The following is a 16,636-nucleotide window of genomic DNA, read 5'->3' as shown; positions in this document are numbered from 1 at the left end:
ATAATAAAATAAAATAAAATAAGAGATGAGACTAGCTAGACACTTGACACGTTATTTCATTTATTTCTTACAAAAACCATAAGCTAGGTATTATTTCTTATTTTTATTTTACAAATAATGAAACTGGAGGCACAGCGATTAAGTAATGTTACTAAGTAGCAATGCCAAGATGACTCAAAAGTCAATTCTTGTTAATATCATACTAATTCAGAGAGTAAAGTTGCAACCTCGAAAGGCTCTTCATTGCAAAGTCAAAGACAAATAAGTGTTTATAATTCATACCACTGCTCCCTTTCCATTATACTTAAGAATTAACTGTACTAATAAATTTTAAGGTCTTAATATCATATTTAAATTATATACTCAGGAAAGACAGTACATTCTAAGAGAAGGCTGTCAAAACACTGTGGCATTTTTTTGTTGTTTGAAAACATTGGCATTTCTTCACATGCCTTAGCAGAGACCTGACACCCTCTGTCTATTGGTGTCCTTGACAGTCAGGGAAGATAAATCAATAGCTTGGCACCCTTGCAGCAAACCCTTAGCATAGCCTTTACACCTTATGCTGAACTTACATTTCTCAACAAAGGAATTGAGTGGCAAGAATTTCTTCTGAATTTCTCAAAGAAAGACAAAACAAAGGAGTAATTTGAAGCTTCTAGGCAGGTAAATAAAGAGATGGCTCCACTGATGTACAGAATGCTGATGACAGAACCTGCAGCCACTGCAGACTTCCTATTAAGAAGAACCTAAGATGATCTGTGTTTTTTAATTTGTCATCCAATTTTCACATATAGAAATGTTCACCGTGTTATATGCTGCCCAAATATGAACATCTCAAAAAGAAAATGCTTCATAGTGAAGGCAACATTTCACTAAACTTACATAGGAAAAATGATACCAAATTCTAGACAAAGAAATTTGTTTGAGCCAGGACCTTCAAAATTCTTCTTTTCCCTTGTCTAAATCTTTCCACATATTCATTATTTACTAATTAATTTACTAGTTAAATTATGGTTTGTAATGGGAGCCATAATCCCAGTGATTTCACTTAACACAGAAAAGGACTAAGTTAGAGATGAACCCCAGACTCCAACTCTGGTCCTAAAAGTCTAAGGGTGCCAATTCATGGCCAGGTGTCACTGAAGCTACTACCAAACCAAGTTCACAGAAAGGAGATGATCAAGAGGAAAAGGAATTAGAAAGCCAGGCTAAATAATGGAATCCTAAAATATCCAAGGAAATGTAACAGGAAGAAAAGATATCTAAGAAGAGCTAGCAGGTGGATGAGGAAGTAGAATTTTTTTTCAGTGTCATTCAGAAGCATGCAGATTTAGAATCTTAATTCTGAACCAGATTGCCTCAGGAAATAATGAACTTGTTACTACAAATATTTAAGCAGAGGCTTGGCTCTGAGCACATCTGAATGCAAGCACATTACAGCACATCACATTGTTAGCAAGTGAGCTCTATCAATGGGTAGCCACAAAGCCCAAGTATTCCTAAAGGAATTTGGGAGGTAAATGAAATTGGTCTGAACACCCAATGCAAATATATGTCAATAGCTTGCTGGACACAATTTAAGTGATCCTCCACACAAAAGATTCCAGCACATACTATATCTAAGTATCAAACTCCATGAAGCCACTACTCTGCCCACTTTTCAGTAACTACACACCATTTTCTGACTCATGCTATCATCACCTGTCACTACATTCTACCTGGTCTGCTTGTCTCCAGACTTCCTTCCCTGAGCCCTTTCCCAAACTGCCAACAGGATACGCTTTCTAAAATGCAAACGTGATCACGCCATTCCCCTCCCTGTTTAGAAATCTTTTATGACCAGACCCGTCTGTCCTTCCAGTCTTATCTTCTGCCATCTCCCTTGATAGCTGAGCCATATGCTGTCCTCTCTGCCTAGAATACACCCCCAACTCAAGCCCCACTTCCTACTTCTCTTTTATTTCTATCTCAGAGGCTCTTTCCCTCCCTCATCATAGCACCCATCAAACTATCTTGTTAGCATTTACCTGTTTAAATCCCATATTACTTTGTAAGCTGCCAGGAGGAGAACCATGCCTGTTCATTTCACAGTTTTATCACCAGCATATAGCATTTGCACAGTGCTCAATAAATATGAATGAATAAATGAACCATTCTACAAATTTGTCACGTGTATAAACAGACACATTAGTTGAGACTGCTATTCAGGTTGCTACAGCTCATATCATCTCATGTAGCTAAATAGCTGTGGTCTTTTATTTTACTGTATTATAATGCTAAAAATAAAATATATTTAGTAGTCAACACCATGAGAAAGTTATGAAAACAGAGATGACTATAAAATAAAGATCTAAGAAAGAATAAAGTTTTTCTTTCAGGGCCATTCAGATCACTTTCATGGCCTTAAATCTAAAAGATAAACAGGCATGCTGATACTGTTTTGTGTTGCATTCATTATCCGGCACTTTTCCAGGAAGTCACTGATTTGTGGGGTGCTCAGCTGGAAATCAATAGAGAGACTTTGAAGAAAGTAAATGCATATCTCCAGGTCATCCATAACTAATACTGGTAAAGAAAGAACATTCAACGTATTTCTAAAACCAAGAACAAATAGTAAAATCAAAACCTAACTACAGCAAAATCTCTCAGCCACACCAATATTTGTTATGTGACTGAGTTATGTTTTCAGTATTTATATATCTAGATATGCAACTTAGCATGTGAAAATTTCATTGAATGTCTTCATCTTGGGTCAATGCAATTTAGAAAGGAAGTAAAATGCCAGGAAAAAATTAAATGAGAAGGAAGGAAAGAAATGATTCAAGCAAATGGTGGAGAAGGTGCCTTTGTAAATGCTTTTATGTTTCACCATGAGACTCTATGCATGCCTTTTCTCTTTTCACATAATTAAAAATCAATAAAACTTACATTGGATAAAGAATAATAGAAAAGAAAATCTAAACAAGAGCAATGACTTGCCTTTGAGAATGTGTGAATATGCTTTGTTGTTGTTTTTTTTTTAGTTTTACTTTTTTATTATTGTTATTATACTTTAAGTTTTAGGGTACATGTGCACAATGTGCAGGTTTGTTACATATGTATCCATGTGCCATGTTGGTGTGCTGCACCCATTAACTCGTCATTTAGCATTAGGTATATCTCCTAATGCTGTCCCTCCCCCCTCCCCCCACCAGTTGCTGCATATAATGGTAGCACTATCTTACTTTCTCAATGGATAAAGTAACTAGCTATCTAATATCCTTTTTCATCCGATGCATAGTCTTTTATCTGTGCCTTGATAAAATTCTTAGAATAATTTGCCACTGAACAAACCTTGACCTCTGCCTTCATGAGGATGACAGGGAACAGTTGGATGGTGCTTCTGAAACTCCGAGGGAGGTGGATGAATGAGTTTGTAGTTGGGAGGGGGGCAGTTAGGAGTGTCTTTCTACTCACCACTAATTCCAGCCAGAAGAGAAAAATAGCAGTGGCAGAGGTAACAGTACAGGAGCATGAAGCTAATTTTAGGATTCTGTTTTGCTATCTTGTGCCTCCACCTGAATTTCACATAGCACTAATTATCTAAGGTCTGAGTCCCCCATTAGATTACAAATTTCATTAAGGCAAGGATCTCACCAGTCTTGTTCCTGCTCTACCCTCAGGGACTAGCACAAGAGAGGAATTCAATAAATATTTATTGAAAGAATGAACAAGTGGATGAATCCATTCATCTCTGCGTAGCTCCATCAGTGGAGGTTGGGGAAAATCACCCATGCTTCTTATTACAGTCATTTATATGATCTGTTGCACACAATGCCATTAATTAAGCCAACCATTTACTCAATCAGTCAGTCAGTTATTTAACAAATATTTATCACACACGTATTAAGTGTCTGGCCATATACTGGACATTGAGAACTCAATGGTGAACAAGGCTGACATGAGCCCTACCCTCAATAAGACAAGCAGGGAAAGCAGACAATAAATCAACTAATCACAAGCATGATGGATAAGCATTCTAATTAGGGAAATAAAAGATTCAATGAAAATGAGTAATTGGGAGGCCTCACCAGAGAAGAATGTAAGGGCAGATTGGCTCCGAATCTTGATGAGTCAATAAACACCTCTAAAAACATATCCAACAAAGTATGTCTTAGCAGTAGCCTATCACAGAGAACTAAACAGGACTGGGCTACCAACGATCTGTAACATAACTGGTATCAGAGATGTGAAAGGAACTGGAGAAAACCTTGGTTCCTCATAGGTCACTTTGGTTTGCTATAAAGTTCCAAATTTACGCATTAGCAAAATAGCACATACCCTTTTGCCTTAGTTTGTCATTCCATTCATTGTGTTTAGCTTATATTTTAAAACAGGTTCAGTACATCCACAGAAACATGAAGTACTCTATATTTTTACTCTCACATTAACTTTTAATTTATTTTTGTTACTTCAGGGTGTTTAAAATATATTAATCAATAAATTATTCCATAGTGTTTGTGGCCTAGAGTTGTTCAAATAAAGGATGTAATTTTAAATATCTAAATAAATGGACCTGTTTGAAATAGTGTTTACATTGTTTGAACATGTGTAGCTTCAGGGAAGGAAGTTTTTTTGTAATAGCATTAGGAAATAATTTGCACTTATTTTTCTGGCTGTCCTATATATCTTTGTAGCCACATCCTCAGCTCACTGACAGGCACCACTAATCTAAAAGTAATTTCTTTGCCGTACACAAAAAGTACAAGAGGAAACCAGTTTAAGAGATGACAGACAATTCTAAATTTGATTCACCAAAACCTCTAAAAAAAAAAATCTTTTTTTTTTTTTTTTTTTTTTTTTTTTGAGACAGAGTCTCGCTCTGTTGCCCAGGCTGGAGTGCAATGGCACAGTCTTGGATTCTCATGTCTCAGCCTCCCGAGCAGCTGGGATTACAGGTGTATGCCAACACACCCAGCTAATTTTTATACTTCTAGTAGAGACGAGATTTTGCCATGTTGGCTGGCCTGGTCTCGAACTCCTGGCTTCAAGTGATCCGCCCGCCTCAGCCTCTCAAAGTGCTGGGATTAGAGGCGTGAGCCACTATGTTCAGCCTCTAAAAAACTCTTTAAACTCAGTTGGAGTTTTGTGTGTGTGTGGGTTTTTTTTGTTTTTTGTTTTTTGTTTTTTGATGGGTCTAGTTTTTTGGATATGTTCCTCTATTTTAACTGGGTAAGGAACACTTTTACACTGTTGGTGGGACTGTAAACTAGTTCAACCATTGTGGAAGTTAGTGTGGCGATTCCTCAGGGATCTAGAACTAGAAATACCATTTGACCCAGCCATCCCATTACTGGGTATATACCCAAAGGACTATAAATCATGCTGCTATAAAGACACATGCACATGTATGTTTGTTGCGGCACTATTCACAATAGCAAAGACTTGGAACCAACCCAAATGTCCAACAACGATAGAGTGGATTAAGAAAATGTGGCACATATACACCATGGAATACTATGCAGCCATAAAAAATGATGAGTTCATGTCCTTTGTAGGGACATGGATGAAACTGGAAAACATCATTCTCAGTGAACTATCGCAAGGACAAAAAACCAAACACCGCATGTTCTCACTCATAGGTGGGAATTGAACAATGAGAACTCATGGACACAGGAAGGGGAACATCACACTCCGGGGACTGTTGTGGGGTGGGGGGAGGGGGGATGGACAGCATTAGGAGATATACCTAATGCTAAATGACGAGTTAATGGGTGCAGCACACCAACATGGCACATGGATACATATGTAACAAACCTGCACATTGTGCACATGTACCCTAAAACCTAAAGTATAACAATAAAATAAAATTAAAAAAAAAAAGACATCACTAAGCAAAATATTTGCTCCAGAAAACTTGAAGTATATTGAATGCTAACCTGAAGGAAAGAAAAAGAAAAACTTGCTGTCCCTTCTCCTTCCTTCCTCCTGAAATACACCTCAAAAGAGGAAGACCTGTCAGAGACAAAGAAGCTCAAGTGCCCTTGGCACATGTTCCAAACTCAGACAGGAGAGGCTGTCCCTGAGTACAGATCTGCCCATCACACATCACAACACGGTAATTCATGCTATCATACTGCAAGGCAACAGGAGAAGCCTCCCTTCAAATGCCATTATGCTTAATTAAAAAGATACTTATTTTCAAACCCTGGAGGGTGATTTGGGCTGAGACTGAATTAAGTTAAGCATTTGGAAAATTAAAGTTAAAAAAAATACAATGTATGTCACAGTATAATAAATGGCAAAGAAGCCGATAAGCCTTTTACGCAAAAGGTGGGGAACAGCATGAATGAGCCATGCTGGTTTGCTTGCTTATTTTGTCGGGGGGAGGAGGGAAAGCAGGGAGCAGGGGAGTCATTGCTGTATGTTTACTGTCTGCTTGACAAAAGAAAAATTATTTTGTTTCGGCCAGGTGTGGTGGCTCACACCTGTAATCCCAGAACTTTGGGAGGCCAAGGTGGGCAGATCATGAGGTCAGGAGAGCCAGACTATCCTGATTAACATAGTGAAACCCCTTCTCTACTAATAATACAAAAAATTAGCCGGGCGTGGTGGCGGGCGCCTGTAGTCCCAGCTACTTGGGAGGCTGAGGCAGGAGAATGGTGTGAACCCGAGAGGTGGAGCTTGCAGTGAGCCGAGATCGCACCACTGCACTCCAGCCTGGGTGACAGAGCAGACTCTGTATCAAAAAAAAAAAATAAAAATAAATAAAAATTATTTTGTTTCTTCCTGCTATATGGTAAGTTCTATTGCTAGAAGTATACTTCAGCAATCATCTTTACCATATCGATTAGAATGGCACAAGAATGAAGATTCTATCATTCTAGAACCAGGTAATCACATTGATCCAATTTTATCAATAATTTACCATCAAGGATTAACACTCACATGGTGCTCTGTCCTTACCAAGAGTTAACATCTATTGAACATTCAATTTACTTACCACTTTTGGCTTTGCTATAAAGTGTAACTTAAATATTAAGTTGTTTTGTACATTTCTGAACTTGCTTAAAATTAATAGCCAACATTAGCAATATCGGAGATTTTACTAGAATTATTGATACCTCCAATAATTCGGATGAATTTCCAAGTCTTAACAAGCCAATAAACAAACTTACCCGTATCTGAAGTAAGTGCTAAACTGTCTACAGAGGCGATGGGCAAGTTCTCGTTTCCCACAAGCTGCAGGACCAGCTAGTATCAGCATAGGATAAGGGGCATCCAGGCTGGGAAGAGTGCTACAACACAGGACCAGAGTCAGTTCTCCTACTGCAGTCAGGGAGACAGGACATTAACTACATCCATTAGGCCATCATTAACCCGGCTAAATGAGCACTTGCTATATAAGACACTGAGTAGAATAGCTGTCCTTTCCAGAAACAGACTGATTATATGTCAAAAATAATATTCAAAGCATAGATAACAAATAAGGTAAAATATGAACTTATGTAAATTTACTTTAACATGACTTTTAAAGGAAAAATATAGTATTTATTGGTTCTTGATTGCTAGAGTGAAATATTCCTCCCCAAAACTCATCAATGAAAGAAATAAGACTGTTAAAGTTAAATAAGACTGTAAAGTTAAGATAAATATTCATAACTATTGAATTAGAATGCAGGTATGCAAAGCCAACTTAACAGTAATAGCTAAAATTTACCTGAGCAATTACTATGTGCCAGGAAGCATTCTAAGAGTCATACATGTATTACCTCATTTAATTATCACAGGAAGCTAATGAAGATGTTTCTATCATTATCCCCTTCTAACGTATGAAGAAACTGAAGTACAAGGAGGTTAATTAACTTGCTCAAAGTGATAGTTCTTTTTTTTCTTTTTTTTTTAAATTTTATTATTATTATACTTTAAGTTCTAGGGTACATGTGTACAATGTGCAGGTTTGTTACATATGTATCCATGTGCCATGTTGGTGTGCTGCACCCATTAACTCGTCATTTAGCATTAGGTATATCTCCTAATGCTATCCATCCCCGCCTCCCCACTCCACAACAGTCCCTGGTGTATGATGTTCCCTTCCTGTGTCCATGTGTTCTCATTGTTCAATTGCCACCTATGAGTGAGAACATGCGATGTTTGGTTTTTTGTCCTTGCGATAGTTTACTGAGAATGATGATTTCCAGTTTCATCCATGTCCCTACAAAGGACACAAACTCATCATTTTTTATGGCTGCATAATATTCCATGGTGTATATGTGCCACATTTTCTTAATCCAGTCTATCGTTGTTAGACATTTGGGTTGGTTCCAAGTCTTTGCTATTGGGCAAAGTGATAGTTAATAAGGGACAGCTGATATACAAATGTAGGTTTGTCTGCCAAGCCTGAAGACTGGACTAAAGAATGAATTGATTAATAAAATCTCCTGCAGTCAGGCGCGATGGCTCACACCTGTAATCCCAGCACTTTGGGAGGCTGAGGCAGATCACCTGAGGTGAGGAGTTCGAGACCAGCCTGACCAACATGGAGAAACCCTGTCTCTACTGAAAATACAGAATTAGCGGGCATGGTGGTGCACACCTGTAATCCCAGTTACTCGGGAGGCAGAGGCAGGAGAATCTCTTGAACCCAGGAGATGGAGGTTGCAGTGAGCCGAGATGGCGCCATTGTACTCCTGCCTGGGCAACAAGAGTGAAACTGTCTCAAAAATAAAAATAAATAAATAAATAAAATCTCCTGCAACACACTGAACGATGTGTTTAAACTCTACTCATGACACAAATTGTAGCAATCTAGAATAAAATATAAAATTTTAAAAAACCACATGGCTGAGGTGTGGATTCTATGAAGATGAAGGTGTAGATTCTGAGAAGAGTCTGTGGAAACAATGAAACAGCATAGTTTTTCAATCTCTCCGAATTCCCACAGAAAAACTTGAGAGCAAAAGCCTACAGGAAACACATATAAGTACATGAAACAGTATCGCCAAGAGCCATGGACCCACAAAATCTGTGTGGGACTATAGTCAATGCAGGAGGAAGAAGAGGGAAGCAATGGGCAGCATCTGACAGATCTGAGAGCAAGTGAACCCCAAAACAGCCACTGGGTACCTGCCAAGAGCAGGCAGCCTGAAGCTGTACATGTGCAAAAGCCTGAACATGAATGTTCATGACAGCTCTATTTGCAATCACCCAAAACTGGAATCAGTCCAGATGTCTTTCAACAGGTGAGCAGTTCAAGTAACTGTGATACCTCCATGCCATGGAATGCTACATGGCAATAAGAAAGAATGAACTATTGATTCATGCAACAACTCGAATGTATTTCCAGGGAATTAGTCTGAGTGAAAAAAAGAAAGCCAATCCCAAAAGGCTATATACTGTATGATTCTATTTATATTACATGTTTGAAACAACAGCATTATAGATAGGGACAGGGACAGATTAGTGGTTTCCAGGGGTTAGGGAAGATGAGAGGGAGGGAGGTGCTACGGCTATTATAGAGTATTACAAGGGATCCTTGTGATAAAACTGCTCTATATCTTGACTGTAGTGGTGCTAAGATGAATCTACACGTGATAAAATTGCACAGAGGTAAATAGAACTAAAGACAAAAGAGTTCATGCAAAACTGGTGAAATCCGATAAGGGTGGTGGATTTCCTGGTCAGTTTCCTTGTTTTAATGTTCTGCTATAGCTATGCAAGATATCACCATTGAGGAAAACTGCGTGACTGGTATATGGAATTTCTCTGTATTATTTCTTACAACTTCATGTGAATCTACAATTACCTCAAAATATATTTTTGCAAAAAAAAAACTAAGAAAAAGAAAGTGACAAACATTGAAAATAAGCAAAAGAGAGCTTCTTCCTGAAGATGAAAACCAAATGAACAGAAATCTATACTTCAAAAAACCTTCCCTGAAATTAAAACAAACAAACAAAAAACACTGTGCATTGAAAGGGCACACATTATACCTGAAATATCAGCTCAGAACTAAACCAGGACATAGTCTAGTAAAATTACTTGGCTTTAAAGAAAAAGAAAAAAAACTTCCAATTAGAAAAAAAAAAAGCACATTATTGTATAAGGGAAAGAAAATTAAATTATCATCAGATTTTGTTTTATGCCAAAAGACAATGGAGTAACATTTTTAATATATTCAAGGAAAAAGGCGTGGGTCATGAATTTTACATTTAGCAAAAATGACTTTCAAGTATAAAGGGCACACATTATAACATGCAAGAATTCAGAAGATACTGATGCCATATCCCTTCCTAAGGAAAATACTAGAAAACAAGCTTCATACAACCAAAGTGACTCAAGGGACATCAATATAATGACTGGTAGTGAGCAACAACTATGTAGTTAGCCAGAGAATTAAGACTAAATAAGAGCAAAGAAGGAGAAAGCATGGAATGTGATGGCTATATGTTTTGACAATATAAATATAGTACAACACTATTTTCTAAATGGGGTGGTTAACACTTATATGAAATATATAGAATAGGCAAATTCATAGAGACAAAAGTAGATTAGAGCTTATCAGAGGCTGGGAGCAGAGAAGAACCAGGAGTTATTGCTTAATGGATACAGAGTTTCTGTTTGGGGTAATGAAAATGTTTTGGAAATAGATGGTGGTGATGGTTACATAACATTATGAATGTACTTGATGCCACTCGACTGTCCACTTTAAAATTGTTAAAGTGCCAAATTTTGTTACATATATTTTACCACAACAAAAAACATGGGAGGAAATGGGTAAATTGTAGGCAAAAAATATTTTTAATGTTTTCAGGAATCATTTTGGTGGTAGTATTAGTACTGGTATTCTAATACCATTGTGGTACAATCTAGGATTTTTTCAAATGAGTAATTATGGGATTTGGTAATTTCATCTTCCTCTGTGTCCCTTAGAACCAGATTTCTTGGTGTGGGAAAAAAGGAAATACCCATACAATAGCGAGGAGGTTGAGTAAAACTTAACTGTAGTTTTGGAATCAAACTGTAAATATCAAGAATTCAGAAGGTATTTAATCCATCTATCTATAGATAGACACAGATAGGTCTACCCAAACAGACAGAGATAGATATAGATAGAACAGATATAGGTAGATACAAATAGATTGGATGGATGGATGGATGGATGGATGGATGGATGGATGGATGGATAGACAGATGAATTGATGAAAAGAGTTACATTCTTAGCTCTTTCCACTAAAAGGCCTCTAAATAAATGACCAAGCTGATGGCAATGAGTATCTTAACCCCCAGACTGGAATTGGGAAATACTATTTTTCACTAAAACTGGGGCTTCTTGCAGAAAAGGCTGATTCCAGATTTGGGACAGGACATGTACAAGATGAGTCTGGAGAACTTTGTCATATCAGAAGGTAAGAAGCTATCAATGACTACCAGACCAGAGTCAAGGTTTGGCCATGTCATTTTAATACTGTATCCTCACCCCAATTATACCAGTAGAGGGGACAGTGATTCCCCAGTAATGGCAGCATACAAGTCCCAAAGCCAAGGGTTGGGGTTTCTCTCCTGGATCCTGACTTCTGGTGCTGACAGAGAGTTGTGTATTGGCCTAGACAGAGTAGGAAGGGCATTGCAGGCCTGCACACTAGCTACTGGTCCTTTGTTCATGAGTTTCCACAATGAATGCCACTCCATCCTGCAACATCTGGGCCTACTTGGCCTTTGTTCTTGTTTGCCCGACAGCCAGAAATGATCAAGACATATGTGTTTATCAAACACTGCTGCAAATTTCTTTGATATATGTTTTTATTTAAATGTACCCTAAAGCATGAAACAACTAGCAATACCATAAACTAGAAAAGAAATACAATGAGGAGATAAATGCCCCTCTTTTGAATCAAACGTGTTTTTCCAGATATATGTAATAAATGATAATTCATTTCACCTAGAGGGCCACCATAAACGTAAAACTGTCAATGTCTACATTATTAAATTATATGTAAAAATCATGTCCTGGGTTGTAAAATAAAACATTTTGCTCTCTGTGGGAAACCAGCCATGTGAAGTACAGGAGCAAATACCACATGAAGAAGAGAAGCCGTTTATATCCAAGAGATTTTACAAGTATTTTTAAAATGCCTTTGGGTATTAATAGAATTTCTGCATTATACTTATAGCATAAATGGCCATCTGCTCCAACAGATTGTTTTAAAAAGAAATGAAGAAAGCATGGTAAATCAGTCTTCGAATTCAGAGGTGAGAGACTCTGTTCATGTGTTCCACCGAGCTGGGCAACTCCTCCCTGCTGACTTTATCCCAGCTTAGTGCAAAGACTGTTTCAGGTTTTCCTTAGGCTAGCTGGGCTTCCTTCTAAGGGACTCCCTAATAATGTGAATTCATGGAACAGTCTTTGGCAAGGGTATTTAGCATTCACTCACAGCTGAGGGAAAATTTACAATGGATATAAATTATCACAATTTTCTGTTAAGGTTAAGGTCTGTGTTTCTCTCCTAAGGCAGAAAAATTGATCTTGTTTTTTTTTTTTTTGGAGATTTCACTGTTGTATGGCACAGGCTGGCCACCATACAAGGGGCCAGAAAAACTAGTGAAGGTGAATCAACTCATTACCACGCTTGGGAGAATACCAGCAAGCAAGCAACACATTCAAGTACATGATATTAATAATATACCATAACAGAGATAATATTGTCTATCAAATAAAGACTTGGCCCCTTCCCTCAGAGAAGGGGAAAAGCAGCCTTTATCGGAAATAAAGGGGTCACAAAATAGGGGCTAGGGGAAGTGATGAGGCTGTCTTTTGCTTGCTCACCCTGAATTCTGGCCTTTGGATTCCTAATAAGTACCTGTCAAAGATCCTCTGCGGCTGTATCATGCTGTTGACAACATGGGTCAGGTGGTCTTGAGCTGCAACCACTTCAGGGGGAGGATCATATTTATTCACTGCTGAAACCTTTTCCAGAATTAGAGATGTAAAAGGGAAAAAAAGTTTTGTTTCTAAAAAGAAGACAAAGCTTGGATTTTTCCTTAATGAAATGTTGTACACGTGCAGCCAGGTACACAAAATAATTTAACACACACCCATTAACATTAGTATTCAGTATTCATGTCTACTCTAATTTTCCTAAAATTTAAGAAATGATAATTATTTTAAAATATTCAGTGGAGTCTTTTGATCTCCTACTCCTTTATTCTGCCTGGTTTGGGAGGGAAAATGGCAAAAAAGCAAAACAAAAACCACCAAACAAAAACCCACAGCCCCTCTAAAGCCCATGATCACTGTGAATATAGTAAACATTCTAACTTTTAATATGTGAAAAAGGAATAAAACTTACAGCTGTAGATTCCAGATTTTGATGCACAGGGAATGTTTTCCTCATACCATTTCACCAAGAATGATTCCCACAATCCCAAATTCTACCAAAACTTCCTCCTCATTTAGCATAACTTCTTTCATTCAAGGATATGGGCCTTTTCTTCATAATGTACAGTTCTTCATCCCCTTGTCTTTCCCATTCTTCTAAATACATTATCCTCATCTAATATGCCGTATCTTTACTTAATACATGGTTTTAAATTGTATTCCTTTTGCAAAATGTGAAAGGAAAAGAGGAATCTAATAAGTACCTTTGAGTGTGAGAATAATGACAGACTGGCATCTGTAACTATTTTTAACCAAGATTTCAGAAAGGCATTTATGAGATGGAATACATGCCTCTCTACATATTTATACCTGTTTTCATTCCCGTCTCAAATTTGCATCCAGTGTAAGAAATCTCTCATTAGTAGAGATTTTGGCTGTCACCAGCTACTAAAGCAAGACAAAGCAGTGACCATGAGTATGAAAAGCAGGGAGGCAGGTGCTAGCATTCAAGGTCTCGTTATTCTGGAATTTTGTGACTAGATGAATCATTATTTTAAAGAGCAGAATTAAGGATTTAAAATATTAGAGTAGTGATTTATCTGAGTACCTTTTGATTATATGGTAGAGTGACATTATAATACATTTTATTGTTAAATGAATTTTTCAGGTAACATAGATAGAATCATACATCTTCCAAATAGGATAGTTTTTCAAACTGATAGTCTGCCATAAAGCTGTGACCTATATAAGTGGAGTGTTGCTTCTGTTCCCCACAGCCAACCTCTTCACTGTACTAACAGCAAGCCATCAGGCCTTTCACTCCATTTGTGTTAACACTCACCTTTGCAGAGGGTTAAATGAACAGATCCTAAGGCAAGGAAACATTCCCTAAATGAATTAATGTACATATTGTTATGTGTCTTATTTATTGATTATATTGCTTCCACAGCAGGCAACACGAGCTTTTGAGCATATTAACCCATAAACACAATGGTAATGGTATGATATGATTACATACCTTTTCTTCCACTTTAATCTTCTTCTGATCTAATTTTGTTAACCGCAGAAGCATAAAAATTACGAAGAACCAATATTCAGACTTTTCCTATTTAAAATATCAAGAGGACTGTTCAGTTGCCTTCCTTTTCCCAAATCAACAAGCATCAGCATTGGGTTTTCATGAGCTTGGGCCTTTCACCTGCTACCTCATCATTCCCACACACACCCTCACAGGACTATGCATTTCACACTTCCCAGTCCCCTTACATTAACTCAATGCAGACTGTGCCTTGTAACTTATAAAGGTCTTCAAGTGTACACTCTTGTTACTCTCCTTGTGAGATTAGAGATTAACAGGACAGGTGGATTATCCTCATTTCTTTTTTTTAAATTTAATTTAATTGGCCAGGCAAGGTGGCTCACACCTGTAATCCCAGCACTTTGTGAGGCCAAGGCAGGCAGATCACGAGATCAGGAGATCGAGACCATCCTGCTAACACAGTGAAACCTTGTCTCTACCAAATATACAAAAAAATTAGCCGGGCACGGTGGCAGGTGCCTGTAGTCCCAGCTACTCAGGAGGCTGAGGCAGCAGAATGGCGTGAACCCAGGAGGCGGAGTTTGCGGTGAGCTGAGATGGCGCCACTGCACTCCAGCCTGGTTGACAGAGCGAGACTCTGTCAAAAAAAAAAAAAATTAATTTAATTTTAAGTTCTGGAACACATGTGCAGGACGTGCAGGTTTCTTACATAGGTAAGGGTGTGCCACGATGGTTTGCTGCACCCATCAACCCATCACCTAGATATTAAGCCCCGCACGCATTAGCTATTTATCCTGATACTTTCCCTCCTCCCACCCCCTGACAGGCCCCAGGGTTGCATTGTTCTCCTCCCTGTGTCCATGTTTTCTCATTGTTCAGCTCCCAGTTATAAGTGAGAACATGTGGTGTTTGGTCTCCTGTTCCTGTGTTGGGTTGCTGAGGATAATGGCTTCCAGATTATCCTCATTTCTAAAGCCTTACAAAGGTGAAGCATCTCATCTAAGATCCCGTGGCCAGTGACTCAAACCCTGTCTTCTAACTCCAACAAGTCTCAATTCTGCAAATAATGAAACTTTAATATTTTATATTATTTTGTTTTTATTTATATGCAATATTTCGTATTAATTGTATTATTTATTATGAATTTGTTTGTAATAATAAAATGATATTCATTTATAAAACAAACTCCTTATTACTCCCTACCACCAGGATTATCTGCCTTTTGGAAATATAATTGGAGTTTTTGTAGTAAGAAGCTATGCCTCTTTGAAGGGAAAGACATTAGATATTAGTGGATGATCCATTATATATTAGGTTGGTGCAAAAGTAATGGTGGTCTTTGCCATTAAAAAGGTGTAAAAACCACAATTACTTTTGCACCAACCCAATAGATGAGACCGTATATGAGGTGAATGTACAAAGCTTAGGTGTAAATGTTGGGGGAGGTTTTGTACATAAATCACTTAACTTGTCAAAGGGCTTGTGATGCTTATTCATGCATATGCACAAACGCCCTTCAGGGATCTGAAACTGAGGTGTCCTGGCCACTTTAAGCCCTGCCTCTTACTTTTCCAGAAATGCTTTTAAATTGCCGCCCACTGTTCCTGTCTCAAGGGCAGTTTTTAATTTATAAATGTTTCTTATATTTTCTGTTTTTCACCTATCTAGACATGTTCATCAAGATACAAACAAAAAGAAAGTTACTAAGAGCTACATGCAAAGTCAAGAGCCTGTGGAAACTAAGTGAAGGATACAGGTAGAAGAATGGAATGAAGGACAAACAGACAAGGAGAGAGGGAAGGAGACCGGGAGAAAGTATCTATCAATGGAGAGAAAGGGAGGGACTTGAAACACTCCCTGATCCTTCAATCCCAGAGGTGTGAAGAACTCCTGGGAAATGTATTATTCTGTTCTATAATTATTTTACATATACATCAATTTCATGGCTATATCCAGGTAAATTAGGTATCTAATCTTAGATTTTCTTTCCTCTGTTATAAAATAGGAACCACATTCTATCTCCACCTCTGGTGTCTTGCATTGTCTAACGTGAGAGAACATTGTTCTGCAATCTTATTACCTCCTTCCTGTAACCTTTACCACCAGGGATGAGTCACAAATGACCAGCAGAGCAACTAAATGATACTCAGTTTCAGGCTTTCCTTCACTGACAGTCATGTGACAGCTTGTTAGTCATGAGAGATGTTATGTCTTAAAAAAAAATTGTCACTTTAGGT

At 37.9% G+C, this 16,636-nt stretch overlaps 1 protein-coding gene across 16 annotated transcripts in view; it reads right to left on the bottom strand.

The window, feature by feature from the left end:
- LRGUK (leucine rich repeats and guanylate kinase domain containing) overlaps window positions 1–16,636 on the bottom strand; it is a 202,209-nt gene that overhangs the window by 85,342 nt on the left and 100,231 nt on the right. For all 16 annotated transcript variants that reach the window (XR_010121604.1, XR_010121603.1, XR_010121605.1 and 13 more), the window contains 3 exons: window positions 14,379–14,465; window positions 12,843–12,949; window positions 7,161–7,280 (listed from right to left, as the gene is read on the bottom strand). Coding sequence is in view for 13 of the 16 variants with exons in the window: in XM_063642258.1 (XP_063498328.1) it covers window positions 7,161–7,280; window positions 12,843–12,949; window positions 14,379–14,465 (314 nt within the window). In the remaining 3 variants the exon portion in view is untranslated. The remainder of the gene's footprint in view (window positions 1–7,160; window positions 7,281–12,842; window positions 12,950–14,378; window positions 14,466–16,636) is intronic.

This window comes from Symphalangus syndactylus, chromosome 6 (genome assembly GCF_028878055.3).
Source record: "Symphalangus syndactylus isolate Jambi chromosome 6, NHGRI_mSymSyn1-v2.1_pri, whole genome shotgun sequence".
Taxonomy (NCBI): Eukaryota; Metazoa; Chordata; class Mammalia; order Primates; family Hylobatidae; genus Symphalangus; species Symphalangus syndactylus.
This window is presented reverse-complemented; position numbering and strand designations above follow the sequence as displayed.